The 24,840-nt window shown below is 46.6% G+C and overlaps 2 protein-coding genes across 3 annotated transcripts; both read left to right on the top strand.

Moving 5' to 3' along the window:
- The first annotated feature begins 6,613 nt into the window (after positions 1-6,613).
- Positions 6,614-10,707, top strand: ccn1l2 (cellular communication network factor 1, like 2). Of its 2 annotated transcripts, none has more exons than XM_084467717.1 (5): positions 6,614-6,849; positions 7,246-7,462; positions 8,408-8,773; positions 9,204-9,418; positions 10,364-10,707. In XM_084467717.1, exons 1-5 carry the CDS (start codon positions 6,775-6,777, stop codon positions 10,667-10,669), a joined length of 1,179 nt encoding a protein of 392 aa, XP_084323843.1. In that variant the 5' UTR covers positions 6,614-6,774; the 3' UTR covers positions 10,670-10,707. The 2 variants fall into 2 exon arrangements, with proteins under 2 accessions (XP_084323843.1, XP_084323842.1); XM_084467716.1 differs by having other exon boundaries at positions 7,243-7,462.
- A 5,834-nt stretch (positions 10,708-16,541) lies between these two features.
- Positions 16,542-19,268, top strand: lmo4lb (LIM domain only 4-like b; the record flags this gene model as incomplete). The annotated part of the gene is made up of 4 exons (XM_084468159.1): positions 16,542-16,756; positions 17,442-17,538; positions 18,674-18,946; positions 19,260-19,268. 4 exons carry the CDS (start codon positions 16,542-16,544, stop codon positions 19,266-19,268), a joined length of 594 nt encoding a protein of 197 aa, XP_084324285.1.
- Between the last annotated feature and the right edge of the window lie 5,572 nt (positions 19,269-24,840).

Here is a 24,840-nt window from a genome sequence, read left to right as displayed (position 1 = left end):
TGGGATATTGTGCTTTTCCTCTATAACAAACACATGGTCTGGCTGACCATAAGGGGAAAAAACTACTGTTCAAGTTGACTCAGCCTCAGCCTCCTAATGGAGGACTTCGACTGTTAGCATTTAGCACATCGCAGCCAAGAGATAACGAGCCAAGAGCAAGCTTTCAGTCCTCCATCTTGTTGTCCTCCGGAGCAGCAGGTGTCAGGACAGCAGAGTCCCACAGACACGGGATCGGTGTTTGGGAAAAGGCGACCAGCGTTCACACATGTGAGGAATTATTCTTGGGACAAAGTTCAAAATAGTAAAATCACAAAATGACTAACGTTTGTTTGAAGTTTAACTTGGCCTACAGTGGTGGTTTGATGGTCATTGTGGTGACCATTAGTGGGAGGGCGTGGCTATGCTTTATGGAAGGCCGACTCGACACATGTAGAAGACGTTTACAGGGGGGGCAGAACGAGGGAGTTACACGCAAACACGCTGGAACACAGGTGACCCAGAAGGAGTAGCTAACACTCGGTGTCACTCATTTAGCTAACGAGACACAGTAGAGCGTTGATGCTTATGGGGCAGGACCGGGACATAAAGGAGAATGAACCACCACATGGATCTGCTATTCTTGCTTGTTGTTTCCCCACATTAAAGCTAATTGTCTAGCTTGGCCATTTCATTCCACCTCAATCTATTTAGGTTTTTCCACCTCCGGGGCATTTAGAACGACCTCTCGATGGCTTGAAAAGGCCCTTTGAATAAATGACCTCAAACAAGTTGAGTATCAGAGAAAACCGGCCCTGCTAAAATTAGACGGCAAAACACGGAATATTTGTCATCGGCTTTGCTGTTTGTGCATTCTACATTGCTACTGAACAAATATATGACCTTGCGTGGTTTGCTAAAGGAAATGAGGCAAACGTGAATGGTTTCAGGTTTTTTTTTTCGCAGTCTATGGTTAAAGGTTTTCAGCGCTCTTTCGTGCCCTTATGTAGTCCTACAACATCTCCCATAATAATCCAGTCCAACTGTCCAGCTCCCTTGCCAGAGTTGTTGGGTATTTTCTACTAACGCTTACGATACAGTGAGCTTTATGTCTGTTTGTGTCCCTCTGGTTTACTGCAGGGGAGCCTGGAAAGTATTTCTGTTTACGGCTCGACTGCGATAACATTTTCCCCTCCTGAATCACAGGCATGGCTGTGTAGCTTTGCCACCCTGGCCACGCCCCCTTTCCATGGCCCCGCCCCCTTTCCCCAACCGCCAAACAGGACTTTCTCTGTCAGCGGCTGCCTCCAAACTAAAGTCCCTTTGAAATGCTAGTTTGTTTATTCCTCTCTTTAATATGCAATGCTCAGACCTGAAGACATTTCACCTCGCCACAGGGACATGGCAACAGCATGATGGCAGCGTTTTGGCTTTATCCGACACGATACTTTAAAAACATTGTCTTTCTAATGCTGTTGAAGTTGAAATGTAGTTTTTTAGGAGTTCTCTCGGCACATTAATCATGTAGCTCAACACAAATACTAACTGTTCTGCTGTTTGGTTCACCGGGGCTAATGCGTGCCGCATCTGTTTGTCTCGTCTGACAGCTGCCAAATACCGAGCACTACGTCGAACTGACAGTAGTCCGATTTTTTTTTGCGGTATTTGAGGTATTTGAGGTATTTGATACCTCAAATATGTACAACAGCACACGCAACACATCACCACTCTGTGCAGCCAAACGGTGGTGTGTCAACGCACAACTTACCACAACGTACCACAGCCCTGGCCCTGTGTGCCAGGTGTCCCTCTTGTATACCGGCTGTCTCCGGTTGGGTTATGGAAAGTCCTGCTCCTCCGACAGCGAGGGGTGGAGGGGGGGAGGGGGGTGGGGGTGTGGGGCGGGGGGAGGTGTGTGTCGACCTACCTGCGGCGGTGCACACCTGTCCGTGCCAGCAACAACAACAATAGCCAGGTTATTAGTGGCTATGGGCTGTAACTAAAGAGGTCTACCAGCACCACCGGCACCACCAGCAACCCCACCCCCCCCCCCCAACCCCCCCAACCCCCCCACCCCCCCCAACCCCCCCACCCCCCCCACCCCCCCCACCCCTCCCCCCACCCCCCCGCGCCCCCCCCACCCCTGTCATCACTCCTATTAGTCGAGCTGCTGGTGGAATGCGGTGGGGCGTTGGGCTTGCGCCAGGCTAAATGAAATGGTTCTTCTTATTGAGGGGAATGCAGAAGAGACACACCGCTCTGCCCTCCTCTTCGTCAGCAGGTCAAAGGTTAACCCCTCTCCCCTCCCCAATTCCTATCTCTCTCTCCCATCCCAAGATGCTCTAGGAGTGAGGGACGGCATGAGTCTACCAGGAGTTTTGGACAACACCGGCATGAGGAATGCGGTGAATTCGGTGTGTGTGCGTGCCCATGTGTGCATTTGTGTGTGTGTGCGTGTGTGTGCATGTGTGAGTATCTGTGTGTGCGTGCCCATGTCAACATGCCTGAGTGTGTGTTACAGCAACACAAGACAGAGATGTTCCTAACTGTGTCACTGTTAGTCTGTTATTCAGCCTGTCTGGTATGTGAGTGACTAATGTAAACGTTGACAGACACTATATTCCCATTATTAGATTTTTCTATGGCCTTGTTGTGTCTGTCCTGGAATCAGTGGTTGATGCAGGCGTGACAACCGCTTCCTGTACACTGCACACACACTTCCTGTTTACCCTGCTGGGAGATTAGGTCCCCAGTTCACATGATGCCAGGCGGCTGGTAGCCTGATTGAAACCAGATTACACCTAGTGCTAATGTTACTTTCACTGCGTTTATATTTAGCAGAAGCTTTTATCCAAAGCTACTTACAGACCCATGCCATTAAAGGAAGACTCTTCAACCTGGACCCTATTTTCCGATCAATTTTGGGTCGAAGGGACTAATGCAGACCAGTCATGAAACTGGTCCAGTATTGAGTCAACGTTCGCCAATGGCAAATAAAACAATACGATTTCAGAGCGAGACTTCTCCTTGAGCGAGACTTCTCCTTGATCGAGAAAAATAAAAAACTCTGTAGTAACACTGTTACTACGTAGTAAGAGTGTTACTCTGTAGGGATCTTTTCCATAATTGTAGAATATAATAATATAGAATTTGTCAGTGGAGAGAAAAACAAGCCAATTTAGAGGACCTACATTGACAGGGCACTATTGCCTCAAGGATAACAGAGTTGGATAACAGAGTTGGATAACAGAGTTGGATAACAGCGGTGTCTCTCAATACTAGACAAATTAAAAAGATTGTTAAGTCCCTTAGACCCAAAACGATCGGAAAATAGGTTGAAAGGTTAAAGACCTTTTTGAAAACCTTGAGCCCTGAGCAACCGGAGCAGGTGGGGGTTGGGAGCATCTTGCCTATGCCTAATGAACCCAGTACCTTTTAGCAGGTAGTCAAACACTGCAACCAAGTGACCCACGTGTGTGTCTATGCGCCCATGTGTGTGTGTGTGTGTGAGTGGTGACAGGATGGATTGCTGATGACCACCAACCTCCACATGTTTTGGAAATGTTTGCTGCTTTGCTGAAAAGAACAAAAAAACACGACAATGGCTGGCGCAGTGCCCAGGAGCTGGTTTCAAGGCTGCCCATAGGTGGAACCCCACCCACACCCCCCCCCCCCCCCCCACCACACCCACCCACTCTCCCCCCACCAGGGCCACCCCGGCCCCCCCCCCCCCACCCACCCACCCACCACCCCCCTCCATCCCAGCAGTGTCTGGTGTTTCCCTGGCCCGGCTGCACACATCCTGCCTTTGTGGGCCAGGAATGTGTGGAATCCACCCTGCTGGTTCTGCTGCTGCCCGACACGCTGCCTTCAGATGCTCTCCGACCCCTGGGCCTCCTCCTGCCCCCCCCCCACCCTGCACCCACCACCCTCACCACCACCACCGCACCTACATGCACCCACCCTCAACACCACCCTCAACATCACCACCACCACCACCGCACCTACATGCATCCACTCTCACCACCACCACCACCTCACCTACAGACACCCACCCCCACCCCCACCACCTCACCTACAGACACCCACCCCCACCACCACCACCACCGCACCTACAGACACTCCGCCTCACCACCACCACCTCACCTACAGACATCCACCCCCACCACCACCACCACCTCACCTACAGACACCCACCCCCACCCCCTCACCTACAGACACTCCGCCTCACCACCACCACCTCACCTACAGACACTCCGCCTCACCACCACCACCTCACCTACAGACACCCACCCCCACCACCATCACTTCACCTACAGACACCCACCCCCACCCCCACCACCACCTCACCTACAGACACCCACTCTTACCACCACCACCTCACCTACAGACATCCACCCCCACCTCACCTACAGACACTCACCCTCACCCCCACCACCTCACCTACAGACACCCACTCTTATCACCACCACCTCACCTACAGACATCCATCCGAAGACATCCATCCAAAACACCACTACATGTTTGTTCTCTACTGTTACATGTTTGTGCTCTACTGTTACATCTTTGTGCTCTACTGTTTCATAAGAGTTGGTTCTCTACAGTTACCCTAGCGTTAGTGCTCTAATGCATCACTAGAGTTGGTGCTCTAATGCATCACTAGAGTTGGTGCTCTACTGTTTCATTAGAGTTGGTGCTCTACTGTTCCATTAGAGTTGGTGCTCTACTGTTCCATTAGAGTTGGTGCTCTACTGTTCCATTAGAGTTGGTGCTCTACTGTTCCATTAGAGTTGGTGCTCTACTGTTTCATTAGAGTTGGTGCTCTACTGTTCCATTAGAGTTGGTGCTCTACTGTTCCATTGGAGTTGGTGCTCTACTGTTCCATTAGAGTTGGTGCTCTACTGTTCCATTAGAGTTGGTGCTCTACTGTTCCATTAGAGTTGGTGCTCTACTGTTCCATTAGAGTTGGTGCTCTACTGTTCCATTAGAGTTGGTGCTCTACTGTTTCATTAGAGTTGGTGCTCTACTGTTCCATTAGAGTTGGTGCTCTACTGTTCCATTGGAGTTGGTGCTCTACTGTTCCATTAGAGTTGGTGCTCTACTGTTCCATTAGAGTTGGTGCTCTACTGTTCCATTAGAGTTGGTGCTCTACTGTTCCATTAGAGTTGGTGCTCTACTGTTCCATTAGAGTTGGTGCTCTACTGTTCCATTAGAGTTGGTGCTCTACTGTTCCATTAGAGTTGGTGCTCTACTGTTTCATTAGAGTTGGTGACCTTCTTGTGTTTCCCAGTGTTGCCGGGATGACAATGGAAATGGGAAGTATTTTTTCCACTCGAATACATGGTCAACTTGTGAAACACACACACACACACACACACAAATTATTTCCTGGAATGCCGCCCGCTAGGAAAAGGAGACAGGATATCCTGAGGATAACAGCTCTCCCTCCCTATTGGCCAATCCTGGAGAGCGCTCCACTGGCGTTGGCAAGGAGGCCGTGGGATTGGTGGACGTCAGTGGATGTGTGTGTGTGTGTGTGATGTTGTTTTGAAGTGGACTGTTTTTATCATGCAGGCACCTGTCACATGAGGCAAAAGAACACCCTGGACATGGAGAGAGACCATGGGTACCTGTGATTAAACCCACACCTAGCCTTCAAACACTTAACTTAACGACCCTGATACAAGTTCATCCACTGGTGTCTCATGCGCTGGTCAGAGATATCCTCATGATTGTTTATTTGTTATTATTCAAAACCTTTTTATTATTTAATCATTAAAACCATACTTATTTTGAACCATGACCCTTTTATGGACATTCTGATTATTCATAATCCACTAACTTTTATGGTGGTATCTCAACATTCATTTAATGTCATTCATACTTTAGTCCGGAATTACATTACTAAATATTTCAAAATGCTGACTGTACCCATAGTTCTGCACCCAAAATTATTAGAAATAATGATGCATAATCGTTCTGTTTACTGCAGATAAGTACAGGATGCTATGGTGCTATTTTCACGCACATTATATCATTGACCTGCTGTAATACTTTAATTGAATACATAAACAGGATGGCAGACGTCATGCTTCTACCTTTCATGCGTTTCCATGGTAACCGTCTGTATATTCAGGGCAACATACAGTCCTAGTCTATCCATGACACACTCCGAACACACACAGAGGATGGTGCCCAGGTGCGTGCACACACACGCACACACACACACACTCACACACACACACACACATGGACATGCACGTGCACACATACACCATAGTGACACACTGACACAGCTCTACTGAATACCTCCACACTCTCTCTCTCTCTCTTCCTCCCCCTCTCTCTCTCTCTCTCTCTCTCTCTCTCTCTCTCTCTCTCTCTCTCTTTTGCTCTCTCAGACTGGATGATGTCACAAATGGGTGGGATGTAGGGAGCGGGGCGGAGAGAGAGTGAGGGGGGGTAACGAGAGGGAGAGGAGGAGTTTGACAGAGAGAGAGGTAAAGAGCGAGAGAGGTAGAGTGAGAGAGAGGGAGGACCTATAACTGGGCTGTCTTGTCCGACTGTGTGAAGCAGAGCAGAGTGGACTAAACCGGTACTAGTCCAGCAATAGAACAGAACAGGACCAGCACTAGACCAGTACTAGGGCAACAGAGACGACTTGAGCTGTGGGAACAATTTTCATCCCCTCAGTTGAGGACAACATTGGACAACGTAATTTCACTTACAGCCGTTGCTCCTGACTTACTTTGGTCTCTTCCTCCTGGCCCTCATCTGTCTGTGGAGAGTGGAAGAGTCATGATGTGTTCCCTCTCTGGGTGGAGGAGGTTCCTCTCAGTGCTGCTGCTGCTGTCTGGGGCTGCGGTGGTGCTGGTGAGTCCAGCATGTCTCTCTGTTTCAGTCTCAGGCTTTACTCTTCTTCATATATGTTCCGCTAACCCTAATATGAGCAAAAAGAGAAAGGCCAACCCTGTACTTTATCGTGGTGGGCTTTATCCAGTGTCTGGTTATTAGTTGTGTTTTAATGCATTTATTTATTTAGACTTGATTTAGACTTCGGTGATATGGTTTGCTTCTCGTTGTATTTGGGTTCTATAATCTTAACGGAATCCAACATGTGTTCACAGAGTTCACCCTCTACCTAGTTTCTCTATTATATGAATTCACACCGACAATTCCTAGACTTAGCGTGAGTGTGACCAGCTGACCAGAGCGCATAACTCCCCCGGTTCTGAGATGACCTTTGGCCCCCCCCCCGTGCACCAGCAGGCCGAGAGGACCTGCCCGGCCGTGTGCGCCTGCCCCCCGACGCCCCCCACCTGCCCCCCGCTGGTCAGCTGGGTGGCGGACGCGTGCGGCTGCTGCAAGGTGTGCGCCGCGCAATTCAACCAGGAGTGCGACGACGACTGGCCCTGCGACCACATCAAGGGCCTGCACTGCCACCTGGGGGCCCCCGGGGCCCGCGCCCTCAGGGGCCTCTGTAGAGGTGAGGAAAGCGGCCGGGGGAGCCAGGGGGTGGTCAAGGGGTCCCGACTCGAGGACCTGTTTACTAGAGTCTGGCTGCTTTTTGACTTGTGTGTTGAGCGTTGTATACACCACGACATGGTTGACACGTGGAAGGCATTGGAGACGGAAATTACACAGCGCTTTGCAGAGTAGTCTATTGGGTGTAAGGTTGTTTGGCTAGCTCGACATCGCCAGGCCGATTTCCAAACGGCTATTAGTCTGGAACCTCTCTGTTATTTTCGGGGAGTTGATAACGGGGCGGTATCAACGAGTGATCACTAAAACCAACCAGAGCAACGAAACGTGTGTCTAAGCGCAGCACACTGCGTTGATGAATTCAACTTTTGCCGAATCCTTTCGGAAGTACACCGATATTCCGGCCAGTACACATCTTCCTTGTCAACAAAAACCTCTCGTGCAGCTATATAGATCTTCTTTTCGAGAAAATATACCGTCTAGTTTGTGATAGTGGAGTCGACAGACCATTCCACATCAGTGGCAGGCATCTTGGTCATCTATCACACCCAGCCCATATTAGATCAATGGTCCCAGGTCCAGGAAGGCTGGAAATCGGACTGAATTACGGGAGGGCCAGACCATCTAGCACAGCCAATAAAATATGTGCCTGGTTCCACGGCTAGTTTTTCACTCATACATGAACGGTTCTGGGATCGATCCCCCAAAGTCCGCAGCCCAGCGATTATAGAAGAAACGCACACACCGGGTTCCATAGGAGCAACTCCGAGGAGCGTTGTCAAACGAAATAGCAGACTCATATTTTAAAGACAATTCCCAATTCGTTTAACAATTTTATACATTTAAGGGAACAAAACACAGACACTTTGTGTGAGCAAAACTTTGGGATTCACCGGCCCTCTAATGTGTCATTATGTGTGTGTGTGTGTGTGTGTGTGTGTGTGTCTAGCGGACCCCCAGGGACTCCCCTGCGAGTACAACGGGCGCATCTACCAGCACGGCGAGGACTTTCGGCCCAGCTGCACGACCCAGTGCAGCTGCATGAGTGGCATGGTGTGGTGCGTGCCCTTCTGTCCCCAACTCGGCGCCGTCCCCAACTGCGCCCGCCCCCGCCTCGCCACCTCCCCCGAGGGCTGCTGCGAGGAGTGGGTGTGTGAGGACGACAACAGCATCCCCGACGCACAGGGGGGGGGGCTAGCGGCACACAGCGACCCGCCGGACCTCCCTCACCTCCCCCCCAATCACATCAGCACCTGGTTCCTCCCTCCTCCGCCACGGAACCACCAGCAAGCCGGTGCACAGCTCAGCTTTAAAGGTACGGTGCACCTTTAAAGTTACGGTACACACGAGTTCACTTTTACAGGTCGAGTACACCTTTAATGTTGCAGTAAACCTAGTTCACTTTTAAAGGTACGGCGCACCTTTAAAGTTACAGTACACACAAGTTCACTTTTACAGGTCGAGTACACCTTTAATGTTGCAGTACACCTAGTTCACTTTTAAAGGTACGGTACACCTTTAAAGTTACGGTACACCGAGTTCACTTTTACAGGTCGAGTACACCTTTAATGTTGCAGTAAACCTAGTTCACTTTTAAAGGTTAGGTACACCTTTTTTACACACCTAGGAGTGAACCTTTGAGCATGAATTCATTACAATTAGAACTTGTGACTACAAATGAGACTGGACTTAAACTTGCATTCCAGTTTTTTTTTTTTCAATATGACTTTAATCACTATCCACAGAAGTGCTGACTCCCCCCAGGGAAGAAGTGCTGGCGGGGGCAGCGGTGGACACCACCTGCTTCCCGGTGACCACCAACTGGACTGAATGCTCCTCCACCTGCGGGATGGGCGTCTCCAGCCGGGAGACCAATGACAACCTTGTGTGCCGACTCGTCCGCGAGACCAGGCTGTGTGAGATCAGGAGCTGCGACGCGCAACCCCCCCCTGCCGGCAAGGTAGCGCTCTGAGCGATGTCACAGGGGTGTGGGGGTCGTGGCATGGCGTCACCGCGGTCAGGGTGCGATTTGTCCAAAAACCAGATGTCAAGGTAGTGAGGTCTTGGCATGGTGCCACGGGGGTGATGTAAAGGCGGTGTGTCATGGGGTGATGTCACGCGTCTTGTTTGGTTGCTCTTTAAACAGCCCCTCTCTGGCCTCTTATTCCTTTTTAGTATCTTCTCTTGTTTGATTTGCACGATGCATGCTTCTATATGTGAATTCCCCTTTAGGGATGTATGAAGTGTTATCTTTTTGACAGTCTGCACTTTGATAACAAGCAACCAAAGTGGCAGGATAGTGTAGAGCAGTGACTCCCAACCTTTAACTCAGGGTGTAATATTAATATTACAGACCTTTTCACATACCGCCTTATTTGCAAACTGTAAAAAAAAGTATAAATACACAAGCAGTGGCAGAGAAAGGAGTGCCAGTGCCCCCTTGATTGATTGACATAATTATGACTGCAATAAGGCCATGGCCAGGGGGGTGAAAAGGTCTGAGTCAGCAAGAAAAAAGTCAGCAACGCTACTTAGTGTGTATAGTTAACAAACACAATGGAAATGGAAACATGGAAAATAATTATTGAATTTTTTTCAGTTATATAATAATATATATTTCATTATTGTAAATTCGTTTATTTCCAAAAAACAATATCCCGCGTACCACCTGCAGTGCCCTCACGGGCCGCCAGTGGACCCCATACCAAAGTTTAAAACACAAATCTATTGGTCAGGGTGTTGGACCCACCTGCCTAAACACTCCGCAGTATACAGTTGGCATCCCTGAGCTAAAACACCCCTAATCCCCCCCGGCCTCGTCTTTAACGACACCTATTCCAATCCACTGTGAGTCACACTTTGAACCCTTTGACCTGATTGTGAGCGTGGTGCTTGTGTCCTCCAGCGGGGGAGGAGGTGCCAGCGGACGGTACGACCTCCGGACGCCGTCAGCCTGACCTTCGCCGGCTGCAGCACGGAGCAGCGCTACCGCCCGCGCTACTGCGGCGCCTGCTCCGCCGGCCGCTGCTGCACGCCCTCGCTGTCGCACACCGTGCGCATGCGCTTCCGCTGCCCCGACGGGGAGACCCTCTCCCGGGACGTCATGTGGGTCCAGCGCTGCCGCTGCCAGAGGAAGAGCTGCTCCGCCGGGCCCGACCCCTGGGGGAACCCCGTCAGCCTCCACAACGACATCCACACCTTCCAGGTGTAACAGACCGCCCCCGACCGCCCCGCCCCTTCCTATCTATCCAGGCAGATGCGGAGCCCCCCCCCCCCCCCCCCCCCCACCCCCACCCCCACCTCTGTCCCCAATCCCCAACACCAGCAGCTAAAGACAACTCACTGTACATTTCCAAATTGAGAGAAATTAATTGTTGTTTCTGATGACTTAGGCTGCTGCCCATCAATGCAGAAACCATTCCACCAGCACCCCTCACCCCTCCCCTCGCCCCTCACTCCTCCCTCCCCTCACCTCCTCCCATCACCCCTCACTCCTCCCTCCCATCACCCCTCACTCCTCCCTCCCCTCAGCCCTCCCTTCCCCCAAAACGCTAGCACACTGGCTTGCACTTTGAGCTCCCTACTGCGTTGACCTATCAGTGTGCTGCGATGACGGCGACACCACCGAGTCTCGATGACAACAGCGTGCCGCGATGACATCAGCGTGCTGCGATGACGTCAGCTCACCGCAGTGGCGTCCATGTGTTGCAACCATGACATCAGCGTCTGAAATGGTCACACGCTGATCCGGCAGAAAAGCTTCCACTGAAGTTTATTTATTTATGGTTTTTATTTTGTGTTTTATTTCTTTTGGTGTTTTTTTTTTTTGGTGGTGGCTTCTGTAGAGAAGAGAAGGGATGTACATTCATAACCGACACGTGACGATTCGTCACCAATGCATGTCTGTAAAAATCGTTCTGTTTTTTTTTACGTCCATAAATGTTGAGGTATGCATCGATAAGATGTATCAGAACGACTGAACCAACCACACATTCATCGTGATGGTGATTGTATTTGAACTGTTTATGTATCTGCATTTTGTATCTGGGTCTGCATTTCTTTATGTGCAATTGCGTGTGTGTGTGTGTGTTACTGATGAAGAGATCATAGATGACATGAGACTGTGTTCTGATTGTAGTGTTAGTACGTGTTATGATAGAGGCTCGGACGTCGAGTTCTGAAGTGATCATGGACATCACCCCATTTTTCGGGGTGACTTAAGTTCGAATGGCTTTCGAAGTGTAGTTAATTTACTTCCTGCATATAACACTTTCTAAAGGGAACACTTTTGCCTTTTTTGAATAACTAATATTTCAAATAAAATAATAATGTTTTTTTCTTCTGTGATTTGTGTATGTCCGAGATGATGCTCTTGAGCTAAGCTAGTAGCTATGTGTTGTTACTTATGGTCTCTTTTAATCACCCTCTTTCTGGAGGATTTTCACAGACGTGACTGAAATATCTGTATTCAATTCATCTTCATTAAATGAATACACACTTACAGACTGTTACATTTTTAATGAAACGCTATACAAACGAAACCCTCCTATATGTATTAAGGTAGGTCTTTGTAAAATGTGCCTATAAGTAAACAAAAAACGCACCTTCCTAATCTAATGGCCTGGATGTATTTCTTCTTAATTCTAAAAAGCATGTAAAAAAGCAAGAAAAAAACAAAAACAAGTCTGGTCTAAAAAGTAGGTCCTCTGAGTTGTCAAAATTGGTAAAAAAAAAACTCTTGAGAAAAGTGAAAATAACTATGATAATGCGTTGGGTAGTCTGGTGGAGATAACAAATTATATGGCACGCTTGGTTTTGAATAGGAGTGAACGGTATCTAGGTTGTCAGCGTGTGTTAAATCAGAGTAGAATATGTTTTTGCTTCACTTCCAACTGGATTCGGCAAGAGTGAAGAGCGCCCGGGCATTACTCTGATTTGCTGGGTATTTTTGAACCACGAAGGGCTGCGACCATATTTGGATATCAATCGCTACCCAGCCAAGGCCAGACTTTCATTCATCATGGATGGATATCAGGATGGTATCGCGGGGCTGGGATGTACAGTCCCCTCATTGTGTCTGCTTCACCCCGTCTCTCTCTTACACAATACGCAGGCTGGCTTTCCACCACAAACATCGAGGCATGCCCTGAAATTCCGCACCTCGTCTCCCCAGACCCAAACATACGTCACCATCCCACCTCGACCCTTCCACCCTGGGCCTGTCTGGAGGTATCTGACCTTCCACAGGTCTGGCTCCACATTTCCTCTGGGTTGTCTCGGCTTCGCTCGCCCCGAGAGGGCATGTCGTGTCGAGATGTTGCGCAACGAAATCAGCAATCAAAGGGACGTATGATTGAGACAACTGCCTGAAGGCACAGCTGGACCCCCCAGGCATTTGAACAGAGGAAGTTTAGTACTAGCAATGTGCAACAGCACAAGAAAACTATTTAAAGAAAAAATACATCTTTATGCTCGTTACACTCTCATTCTTTACTGCTTAACAGGGTTTAATGTGAAGCATTGCTGCGTTTTCTATTTCAATTAGGTTTTAATGTAATGCACATTGTTATTCATGGTAAACGTCCTCCGTGTGAAATGGATGTTTGTTCAGGTACATTAAGAGTGAACCCTAGAAGCAAGCAGTAGACATGTCAGTGTGTGTTTGTACGTTCTCGACCTGACAAGTTCCTGAAACCCAGATGGCATATTCGCCATCACCATGGTGACCTCTCGACCAGTAGCTGACGTCATCACCTTAACCGCCAATGGCTTGGACTCTGACCTAGCTCCTGTTCTGATTGGATATGCGATTATTTTAGTAATAACAATAATATGAACAGCCTTTTTTAGGGTGCAACTAAGCTACAAACCAAGAAAAACAACCATGATCTTTCCAGACCAAAAAGGTTCTCGCTTGTGGCAAAAGCTTTCCAATATGAGAATGGTAAGAAAGGAAGACACCGGCATAGTAGTAGGTTTTTTTCCTTAAAGGTCCCATGACATGCCACCAGGTGTGATGTGATTAGCCGTTACAAGCCATTTTGGAAATCTGCACCTTATGACATCACAGGTGGGCGTGTCCACCTAGATGTGTGACGGATAGATGAGCAACGTTTGCTACAGTCCACTGGGTAGGCTGGTAGACTGATCTATCCAGCACACATCTAGGTGGACATGCCCAATTTCCTCCCCCTTATGATGTTATAAGGGGCAGATTTCCAAAACGGCTTGTAACGGCTAATCACACCACACCTGGTGGCATGTCATGGGACCTTTAAGATATACAATTAAAAGGATCACCTTTGAAGTTAACTAAGTGCGGGCCACCTGGCCTGGCTCTAATTGACAGGGTCTCAGGTGTCAAGTGTTGTGTTGGTACGAGAGAGCCCAACACCTTCAGTTATCCCTTCAGATCCTCTTTGTTCTCACAGTTTGTTGATGTTGTTGGTATTCTCTCTCTGTGTGTTGGGAACGGGAAAGACTTGCCCATTTTTGTTTTATAAGTCCTATTTTTTGAGACACAGCAGAGATTCAACTATATAGTTCTAATGGAGACGGTGGTCATGATGGATGCAAAGAGTATCCCTCATGCTCACGTTACAGAACCCATCTGGTGTTCTGCAAGTTCCCAGAGAAGATGTAACTCTGATAGTTGAAATCTAATACTAATTGTTTACAGTTCCTCAAATCTGTTTAGCGACTGTACTGTATGTCTGCTACAATGCTTCAGAGACTAGCTTTGTATCTGTCTGGACTTTGTACTCGTCTAGATTTAGGCTTGGGAACTAGGCCTACACGTGTTTTCTGGCCCCATCAATGGGCTGTGAGTTTCAACACGATCTCGACAGAGGAAGGGGAAATGGAATCGGAAACGGACAGGTCCACTATGAGAGAGAGAGGAGAAGGAGGAGGAAGCTGTCAGATGAGAGCGAAACTAGTCCCAAACACTTTTCCTTTCCAGCCATCACAACACACACATGACAACAACATCTGCTGCGCCTGATTACCACAGGTGTGTGTTGCGCTGTGAGCAGAAGTGTTAATGCATCAACCCTGTGTTTGCTAAACACTCACACATGTAGGTCAGAGGCCTGCCTACAAATCTAAACAAAGTCAAGTCACTTTATTTGAGATGTAGGATTTGGAGAATTATTGGTTTAAAAATAAAATAACTTTGGACTGTTATTTCGATAAAGAGCTCACATCGACTATAGTGCATAAGAAGGGGGTAGCTCTTTTTCAAAGGTGCCTATAGAGATTAATAGAGTAAACTATAAACACGCCTACCTAATTTAACTAGCGAAGAAAGAACCAACCGGCCGAATATGACTAAATGCTGCCCCCTATTGGACCTCAGCAGGAAATACCACACACACTCACACACACACACACACACACACACACACACACACACACACACACACACACACACACACACACACACACACACACACACACACACACACTCACACAAGTCAAAAGTCGCAATACAATGTGTTAAATAACCTATAATTAATTAACTTGACTTAGCTCGTTTTTATTTTTTTCCCTTTCCTTCAAACATGCAGACAGATAGGCATACAAAAAACACGCATGCACATATATATTGACCATCTTCCTTAATTAGCATAATAACAAACAACAGTTATGGACCATCTGTTCAGACACATGAAAAGGATTCCTTTCACCAGTTTCTCGTTTTACAGACGAAGCAGCAGCAGGCGATATGCCAGCGGAGCTCAAAGCATTTGAATAATAAGTCACTATGATGAAGCCATAAATCATGTTGACTACAAACCACGCCCACTTCGTTCCTATTGGCCGAAGAACGTTTCAAGCTTGCGACGTCACCGCTAAGCAATTTAAATAGCGGCTTGCGCAACGGGATGAATAGTTGAGCTGTCACACGCATTAACAAGAGTTGCAGAGTTTGCGAGGTCTTTACGGACAACAAACCACCGTGTTGTCTGTTAATATCCGTCTCTTAATGGCTCGCAAAATATAGGTACTGCCACGGAATCTGACGTCGTGGAGACTTTCCTCAACTCTATAGTCCGTTCAGCTTTTCCACCCCATTCACCGGAGCAGATCAGAAGCTATGGAATTTATAACAAAACGAACAAAGCTATGGTTTTATAACTAAACGGACCGCTGAGCCTGTCTATTTGTTTGTTTGTTTGATTGTTTGGCTTCTCAACCGCAGGATTTCTGGAACCTCAAGGTATGCTCCCGCTCTCGATCCATGCGTAAAATCCTAAGATCTCCAGTCCAGACGCGTTTTACGCAAAGCGCGTGAAATGTCCCGTGATGAACAGCAACATTGCACTTAAATTCTCATGGGGTAAATTTCATATCGCGGCTGTTAGTCATGATACGGTGTCATATTACCACCATATGTCGGTTTATAACTAATTTTGATTTATTTTGTAAAATGTTTGCCATGAAAGAACTCTTTGCATGACAGAACGCCTTTATAATGTGAATTAACTACGATGGTATGATGCTTTGGTTTGAGCACGTTGTCTAGACGGAGTTGATGTTAGGTCCACAATGTTTAAGTCATCCTCGCCAAAGTCCTGTAAATATTTGTTGGTCAAAATTCTGTGTTTGTTTCCACTGCTCAGCCATCAGTAACCGACCATGTAGACACAGGACCACACTACATCTTTGATTCGATCACCAAACTGTATTCATAGAGGGGCCAAACCGCCGTAAAGTGTTTAACAAGGCAAACCACACGACCCTTAATTACGTTTAAAAAAATCAATAACGGCTCTTAACCAACGCGATGCATTTCAGAGGTTGATTCAAACACAAACGATTAAAGACTACTTAGAAGAAACAATACAGCAAGAACATGAGTAAAAAAGCAAAAAATTATATTGCCGTATATATATAACATCTGAGAGAGTAATTTATACCAAAAATATTTAGCAAACTGCTTGATTGGAAGAAATCTAAGAGCTCAAGTTATGTTTCAGTGTGTTAGTGATCCAGGCCCCTGTGGTTCCCAGGAACCTTCATTTCCCATCTGGGATGAACAAAGTCTCATGTTATGTTATGTGATCATCAGGATCTCCAGGATGGTGAACAGCCAGGCCTCCAGCCTGCCTCCCAGCTCCAGGGTGTGTGCTGGCTGTGGGGGGAAGATCTCAGAGCGCTTCCTGCTCTTCTCCATGGATCGCTACTGGCACACGCGCTGCCTCAAGTGCTCGTGCTGCCAGGCCCATCTGGGGGACATCGGCTCCTCCTGCTACTCCAAGGGGGGCATGATCCTCTGCCGCAGTGACTACCTCAGGTATACAACACATAGAATAATAAGCAAGAACCAAAGGAGCTGGAAACATTTTATAATTCCATGTCCGAAAAGGTGTAGGAAGACGCTTCTGCGTTCCTACTCTCTTCTAAGCTTAAATCGTTGAACTATCTTCAATATTTTTAGTATTTATTGTATTTTATAATACATACTGACAAACAAATTATAAAGGGTATTTTACCATTCCATTCAGGACTTTAGTGGGTAATGTTTCATGTCACTGTTATCACATCTTTGATTGTATCCCGCTGGATTCACTGATCTTTATTGTTCGAATAGATTTATGTTTGGCGGTTATCTATCTATCTATTTCCTTGTTCTGTGTCCTTGCCTTTTCCTTGTGAATGCCAGGGTCATTCACTCCTGTATGTCATTTGAGGCTGATCATATTTTAATTCGTTTTGGGGGCAGGATAGTATAATGGTAAGGGTGTTTCGACTCCCAGCCGAAAGATTTGGTTTGATTCCCAATGTCTACAGTCTAATCTGTACACATTCCTAATCAAAATGACCCCTAACCCCTGCTTCTAAATATCATGAGTCTGAACTCACTGTAAATCACTTTGGATCTATGTGTCTGCTACATGACTAAACACTAACTAGGATTTTGTTTATGCATGTTGTGGTTTTCTCATGGACTATCTCTCTCTCTTGCGTTGTGTTTACAGATTGTTCGGTCACAGCGGAGCTTGTGGTGCGTGCGGACAGTCCATCCCAGCCAATGAGATGGTGATGCGGGCACAGGGAGATGTGTTCCACCTCAAGGTGAGAGGTCGCAGTCCTGACACCCACGTCCTGTTGAACTATATGATGTGTGTTAATGCGATGATCCCCGGGGTGTCAATGTCACTGTGTGTGTGTGTATGTGTGTGTGTGTGTGTGTGTGCGTACATCATATAGGTATTTATATGAATAAGTTGATATCTTAACAAATAAGACACCATCCTATAGTTTATCCGACCGTGAAAACAGCGTCTGATGTCCTTCTGAAGCGTGAAGGTCTCAGACTATTTTATTCTCAGATGGCAGACTAACCCCTGGGGCTTTAGAATCGGTTTAGTTTTTCATAGTTGAATGAAACTCTGCTACTACACTCCTGTCAGGAGCATCACGACAGCCCCGGCCTGTTTATTTAAGATAATAACGTATAAGAAAATATAATATTTTATTGATCCAGACAGGAAGTTTTTAAATTGGTGCCAGACAGCAGAAAATGCACGACAATAGAATAAAAAACGAAATACAAATTGAAAAGGATGAAAGACAAAGAAATTACAGAAAATGTGTCCATAGACACAATAGGATTAGGAGTAGGGAAGTTGCCAAGACACATTTAAAGAGAAGAACATCAACGGTAGAAAGAAATGAGCTAATGGTCGGTGTGGTGTGCAACTATTATAAAATGTTGTCTGTGGCGGAAATCTGGTAATTAATCAAATCACAGAAACTGCTTTTATTTAACTATTAATTTCATCTGCTCGCTTGGGTTATCGGAAGACAATGTCAATGCGAGTGAATACATTACTGATCCTTATTGTTGGGTTTCTATACGCACAATCTTCTCTGACACACATGCACGCATACGCACGCACGCACACACAAACTGAAACTCACACTTATTGTTTTGGACAACAGTGAGTGTGAGAGATACTCAAGTATGAGAGTTTAGCATCCTGGTCTCCAGGCTTTCCTCCCCTATTGCCAGCCCGTGGAAGAACGGTTCCCTGCTCTAACCCTTCCTGCAGTTGTGACGAGTTTACTGCTCATGTGAGGTTGCGGTGTTGAGGGATGTTGTGAAAGCCTGCAAAGCCCTATGAGAGACGGTAGCTGTGAGGAAGGGCTGTTACGACCAAGTTGGACTGGACTTGACCCTGACCATCGTGCTCTGTCTCGCCGTCAGTGTTTCAGCTGTGCAACGTGTCGGAACCGGCTGGTACCGGGCGATCGCTTCCACTACGTCAACGGAACCATCTTCTGTGAACACGACCGGCCCGGTAGCACGCTCGTCGGTCACCACGATCGCCCCGGCAACGCACACCTCGGTAACCATCACCACGATCGCCCCGGCAACGGCCTCCTCGGCAACCGCCACCACCACGATCGCCCCGGCAACGGTCTCCTCGGGACCCACCTGCCCCAGCTTCAGAGCAGCTCGGTGCTGACGGACCAGAAGGTGAGCGCCGTGTGTCTGTAGAGGTCTGGGGGAGGAAGACCTAAAACCCTTTGGTTTGATTCAAAACAAAACACCAATATTGGAAAAAATCTGTTAATATTTCTGTATTGATAACATATAAAATACCTTATGATATCTGATATACATCATAAGGTAAGAAAGGTAGTTTCTGCACTGTTTTCACAAATCTGCCTAGCAGGGTTTTCCCCTATAGGTGGCAGCAAACTCACCAATCCGTCCTTGAATAGTGTTCCTTTAAGTTTTGAAGTCTTGTCTCTTAACCTTCTAATCTTGCTCTCCTCTTTGCCTGTAGGTTTGTTGAGTGTCAGGAGAAACGGCTTGGACTCATCCGGAGGTGCTTGTTGTGGTCATGGACTCATCTTCACTCCTTCAACTCCGCCCTTACCAACCAGATTGACAAACTCTTCTTTTTACTGCCCCCCCTTTTGTGCTTGTAGTAGACGTGAAGGAGGGTGTGTTGCTGTGTGTGGACTACAGTCAGATAGGGGTGTTATAGGGAGCAACGCAACATGGGGGCAGACGGACAAGACGATCCCATGAACATGAACAGACCAAGAAAAAGACTCATTACTGAAAAATATGGCTAGCCATAATAGCCACCGGCTAGCTATCTCTGAGTGTGAAGAGCTCCAACTCTCCTGATCTACAATGTTGTATGATTTATATTGTAAATGGTAACCCCTCTATCAAACAAATGTACACATGCACATACACTCACACATATATACACACACACACACACACACACACAAATGCACACACGCACGCACACACATCTCAACACATACCGTATATGTGACATGAGGATGTAAAATATGAACGATTGTTTTTTATGGTATTTCACACTGTTCTGTATTTCATGACGTGTGTATTGTGTGAGTGTGTGAGAGAGAGAGAGAGGGAGAGAGAGAGGGGGAGAAAGAGGAGGAATCATGTACAGTGAAAAATATCCTATTAAAAAGATTTTACTGTTGAATGACTGTTGTTTCATGTTGGACGGAGATCACCCACATTTGGAAGCACTTTAGTTGTGTCTACTTTGGGTTACGTCATATAATCTAGTGTCTCGCTCTCTCTCTTCCTCTCTTTTTCTCTCTCTCTCTCTCTCGCTTTTTCTCTCGCTCTCTCCCTCGTCCCATGGTGAAACCATGGCTGATTACCCTCTGGAATGGAGTTAAAGGCTCGAGGTCTGACCGTTTACCGAAGCAATTAAACATGAGACTGGATCTGTGGAGGCGAGGGCGGGGGGGCATATTCCGGGGCTGGGTGGGTCGTTGACTGGTTGGTTGGGTGGCTTGATGGGTGGGTGCCGTGGTGGGCTGGTTAGATGGTTGACTGACTGGCTCCGATAAATTGTAATTTGAGAGCAGCCTAATTAAAGCGTTATTGTGTGCTGCCCGGGCATCGGAGGCTTCTGTAGCGATCTGATGTTACGGAGCCGTAATTAAAGCACCTTGCAGCGATGGCTTCTTGTCTGACTGCTGCGTTAAGTCAGGGGTCTGCGTTCTGCTCGGGATTTCCTCTGCCGTTTCTCCACCCCCCTGATATTTTCGGGTGCGTACGAACAGCGCTCAAACTTGCCGTAAGTCCTCACGCTTGTTTTTGCTGCACAAACTCTTCAAGTCCTCGCCACACACCTTCAGAGGTTCAGAGTTAATCTTTTCGAGATAGCAGCGAGTGCAGGCTCCGTGGATGCGAGGAGATAACATCTGCTCCACTTTCACACCTTGCCTGGGAGCATAGCAGCCATCAAACTTGCACCTTAATGCGCTTAGCTATTTCAAAAGTCCCACTTGTCACGGTAGGCGCTGATACCGCATCAATTATTTATTTCACGTCTGATCAGGAAGCGTCACGCAAATTCATTAACGAATGCAAATCACCACAATTACAATTATCTTTGTATCGTGATGGCAAAGAAATAAAAACCTCGGCACATTCTGGGGTCCCACCGCACCACAAGTTACACTCTGCATTCAAACCAATCAAATCTCATCTGCCTTTCACTAATTAGCCGGAACGTTTTCAGATGCCAATTAGCAGCTCTCATGAAAAGGCTCAGCGCCACGAGGCGTTGTCTTTTATCAGAGCCGTGCAGGTGTGCGGCTCGCCGTGTAGCCGGTGTCATGAGAAAGTGTTTATTCCCGCTAATGAATCATATTAACACATGCAGATGAGTGTAATTGCCTGAGCTCCTCCGCCTCACGCTGTGTGAAGGCACAAGATGAACCGGGGGATATTTTTACACACAGGCGGAGGGGAGGGGACGACCACCAGGCCTTCTGCTTCTGTCCAAGCTGATCCAACATGGCGGCCGTGTTTCCCGCTTCACGGCTGTGCTCTCTTCTCTGATGCTCGTTCAAGCTAGAGGTCGTGTAGGGAAAAGGTAGGATTGGTCCTGGTCTCTCTGGGTAGCAGTTGAGCAGGGGTCGGGGGGTTTTGGTAATGGTCTGGTTCTGAGAGGTAGGGCTCCGTCTAACGGTCTGCAGTGGGTAACCTTACCTTCCTGCAGAGAAGGTGGGAAGCTGAAGTGATGATTGTGGGGTTCATGAGGTGTGAGGAGGGAGATCACATGTTTTATAAATAGATGAATAGAGAGAGTTATTGATGGATAGGAAAATAAGAGATGGATGAGAGAGGTTGGTGATGAGAGAGAGATGGACAGATGGATACATGTTGTGAGGAAGAAGAGATATTACTATATTCATAACCTCCGTTATGCTACTACAAAAATGACATGATACTAAATGACATTACACCACAAAGGCCACCATCGCTTTTCAAAAATTCTAATCCAAATGAATGTCAGTGTTGTGCAATGATGACATTAAAATATCATATATTTAGCGCCGCTATGCTAGGAACCCATTTAGCGGCCTTTCTATTCAAGGTATTTCTGCTAGCTTAAGCATTTTTTTGGAGAAGATAGTTTTGGCAATTAACGAGATGCTAATTACGAGCACACGATTCGAAAGGCATTACGATATACGGACGGAACATAACGACGTCGCGTGATCCACGCTGTTTTCCATTCGCGGTAAACAGACGGCACCCCAGCGGAATGGGGGTGGAATTAGCCCAGCTAGCTGTATCTCAGCGCGGGAACAAACCGACCGCCTAACGAGTGAAAAAGCAAAGAAAAGCTTTTGCGACTCCAAGGCTCACGCAGGAATGTCGGGTGGGGGGTGGGGGGGGGGGGGGGGGGGGGGTGGGGGGGGGTTTGCTCTCCCTCTCTTGTCCAATCGGAACGCTTTGAATAATTAAAGTGATCGGCTTAATTAGCTCAATTACGTTAATTTGACCACGGAACACGGCCATATGGTGAAAGGAAACAAAAGAGGGGGGAACTAATTAAAAGTAAAATAATGAGGATTTTAATTAACTGGCTCCCCAGACAGCCGAGCGCAGGGATCAAGAGCCCGGCACCGTAATTAAAGAGCTGTAGCGTTGGCAACATCTCTCTCCTCCTTCTATCTGGGAGCCTCTATCCGTCTAATTAAATCTGTAAATAAATTAGCAACATTCAGGGCTTCTGCTTGACTTAACACTGCCTGCGACCCCCCCCCCCCCCAACACACACACACACACACACACACACACACCTCCCCCCACCCAATACCACGTACACCTTTCCTCCGACTCTACACACCCTTCGTTTGTCTGCAGAGGTTGACATAAGGTCTGCTATTAGAGGAGAGCTGTCGTGAAGGGTTTAGTATTTGTGTGTTTGTCTCTGTGCGTGTTTACGTGTGTTGGTGTCCGTATGCACATGCGCGTGCGTGCGTGTGTGTGTGTGTGTGTGTGTGTGTGTGTGTGCGTGTGCCTGCCTACTATCATGTCTGCAGCTTAATATTCATAGAGACCGAAGGACCACCAGGTCTGGACCAGAAGAACAGGTACAAACCACCGAACCTCTCTTCAAATCATGACCTTTATTATGATCTACACAAAATACAGGGAAGGGATGGTATCCAAGATAAACAAATGGGCAGTAACAAAAACTACAGCCAGCAAGCCGAAACTCGAGAACTTGGAACATGTACGCATTGAACCCAGGTGAATGGGATGAGTAACCAGTACAGGTGACACACATTGGAGCAACGAGAAATAATACATACGTACTATACCTACAGGCATAGATGTTGTAACATACAATAATATATGTGTAAGCAATAACTTTCTAATCCAATTTTTTAAACAAACATATAGAAAATATAAACAAGATGGCCTTTTGTGATTATTGCATATTGTGTTATCAAACCACGTCAACTAGCCTTTTTACCTAGCTTGGTTAACTAACTAGGTTACCGTGTTGTTTAACGGAGTAGATAAGTACTAATATATACAGGGAGAGAGCCGTTAATACTGGACAGTGCATATTTCATATTAATTTAAGTAACTAATTAAGCAGGCGGGTGTTAAAATTCCCTATTGCAACTTACTTTTTCCCAAATGAAATGTTTGTAAATTAATTCCTTAATTAGTTTCTTCTTGTTCACAATTCCCAGGGTCTAATTTGCCCTGATCGTTGAATGCGTGTTGAATATTAATGCCTGACTTATTTCAAAGGACAAAAAACGAATATAGATTACACATGGAGTGAACTTTAAAACCAGTACACTTAGACAACTGCTGACGGATATAGTTTCTGCAGTGCCGCTCCGAGTGGTGCACAAACACACAGGGGACAGATGGAGGGCATATGAAAAGAGATCAAATAAAGTATTATTAATTAATGAAATCATTTTCTATATGATTTGATGAGATCCATATAATTGAAGGTAAGTCAAGGAGCCAGGATAGTGGTTAGGGGGTTCAGATTCTTTCCAAAAGGTTCAGGGTTTGGTCCCTGATATCCTTGAGCATTGTAGAGCAAGTGTCCCCTAACCCCTACCGTCTCTTTAATGACATGTATCTGAAATCACTGTAACACACTGTGGATAAAGCTTCTGCTCAATGACTAAATAATCAAATAGAAGTAAATGTGGCAGAAATCCAAACAAATTAATGTCAGTCAGATCAGTAGTTATCTCTGTATCTGCAATACTCCACACACTATTCCCCTGGTTCTGCGTATCGTCTCATGTCAACATGTTAGTCTTCATGACAACGTGTCTGTAGAGGGGTGGACGTGTTGAGGCGGCATTGGCATGTTTACCTTCTCAGAACATGCATCTTTACACTTTTGACTCAATACCTTCAGTGTGAGCAAAACACCAACAAAATATAAATGTTCATATATTTAATTAACATCGAATGTTACATGTAGAATGCTGTTTGAACCACAACCCCTCCCATGTGTGTACATGTGGACATGTTACATGTAGAATGCTATTGGAACCATAAAAAAACATAGCCATAATCGTTTCTACACACAGGACTCTCAGACATACAAACTCTAGTCAAATGTTTTTAAATGAAATAAACACACTTTGGCAGGGTCTACATTATATATATATAATGGTACAGCGGATTCCTGTTACATTTCAGAACTGAGCTAAGAAGAGAAGATGCAGAGTGGGGAGACGTACAGAAATAAATGCAGAGACAGAGACAAATTACATACATTTACGTTTAGTCATTCAGCATTTATCCAAAGCAAGTGAGGCTGAGAACAATCAAAAAAGCACATAATCTAAATGGGAGTGAAATAGAAAACATTGTGTGCTGTGCATCCAATCCATTTCAAAATAAAGATCAGCTTGGTCGCGCAGCACTTAACCTTTTGTTGTAGCTGCTCCAATTTGGTTCGTCTGCTTGAGTGTCCTCCGCCATACTTCAGTCATTTTGGAAAAAAGTGTGCTATTTAATGACTAAATGGTAAAGTAGATGTAGATTTTAGTCTTTTATTAGTTCTGACATTTGTATTAAAT

This window comes from Micromesistius poutassou (genome assembly GCF_964030765.1).
Source record: "Micromesistius poutassou genome assembly, chromosome: 5".
Lineage (NCBI taxonomy): Eukaryota > Metazoa > Chordata > Actinopteri > Gadiformes > Gadidae > Micromesistius > Micromesistius poutassou.
The sequence above is the reverse complement of the archived record's forward strand: the minus strand, read 5'-3'. Positions and strand labels throughout refer to the sequence as shown.

What these genes read in the sequence shown, in the direction of transcription:
- ccn1l2 (XM_084467716.1), top strand. Translation starts at nt 6,775, where the DNA reads ATGATGTGTTCCCTCTCTGGGTGGAGGAGGTTCCTCTCAGTGCTGCTG. An exon ending in CTGGGGCTGCGGTGGTGCTG is followed by an intron (nt 6,850 to 7,242) that starts GTGAGTCCAGCA and finishes CCCGTGCACCAG; the next exon opens with CAGGCCGAGAGGACCTGCCC. An exon ending in TGCACAGCTCAGCTTTAAAG is followed by an intron (nt 8,774 to 9,203) that starts GTACGGTGCACC and finishes CACTATCCACAG; the next exon opens with AAGTGCTGACTCCCCCCAGG.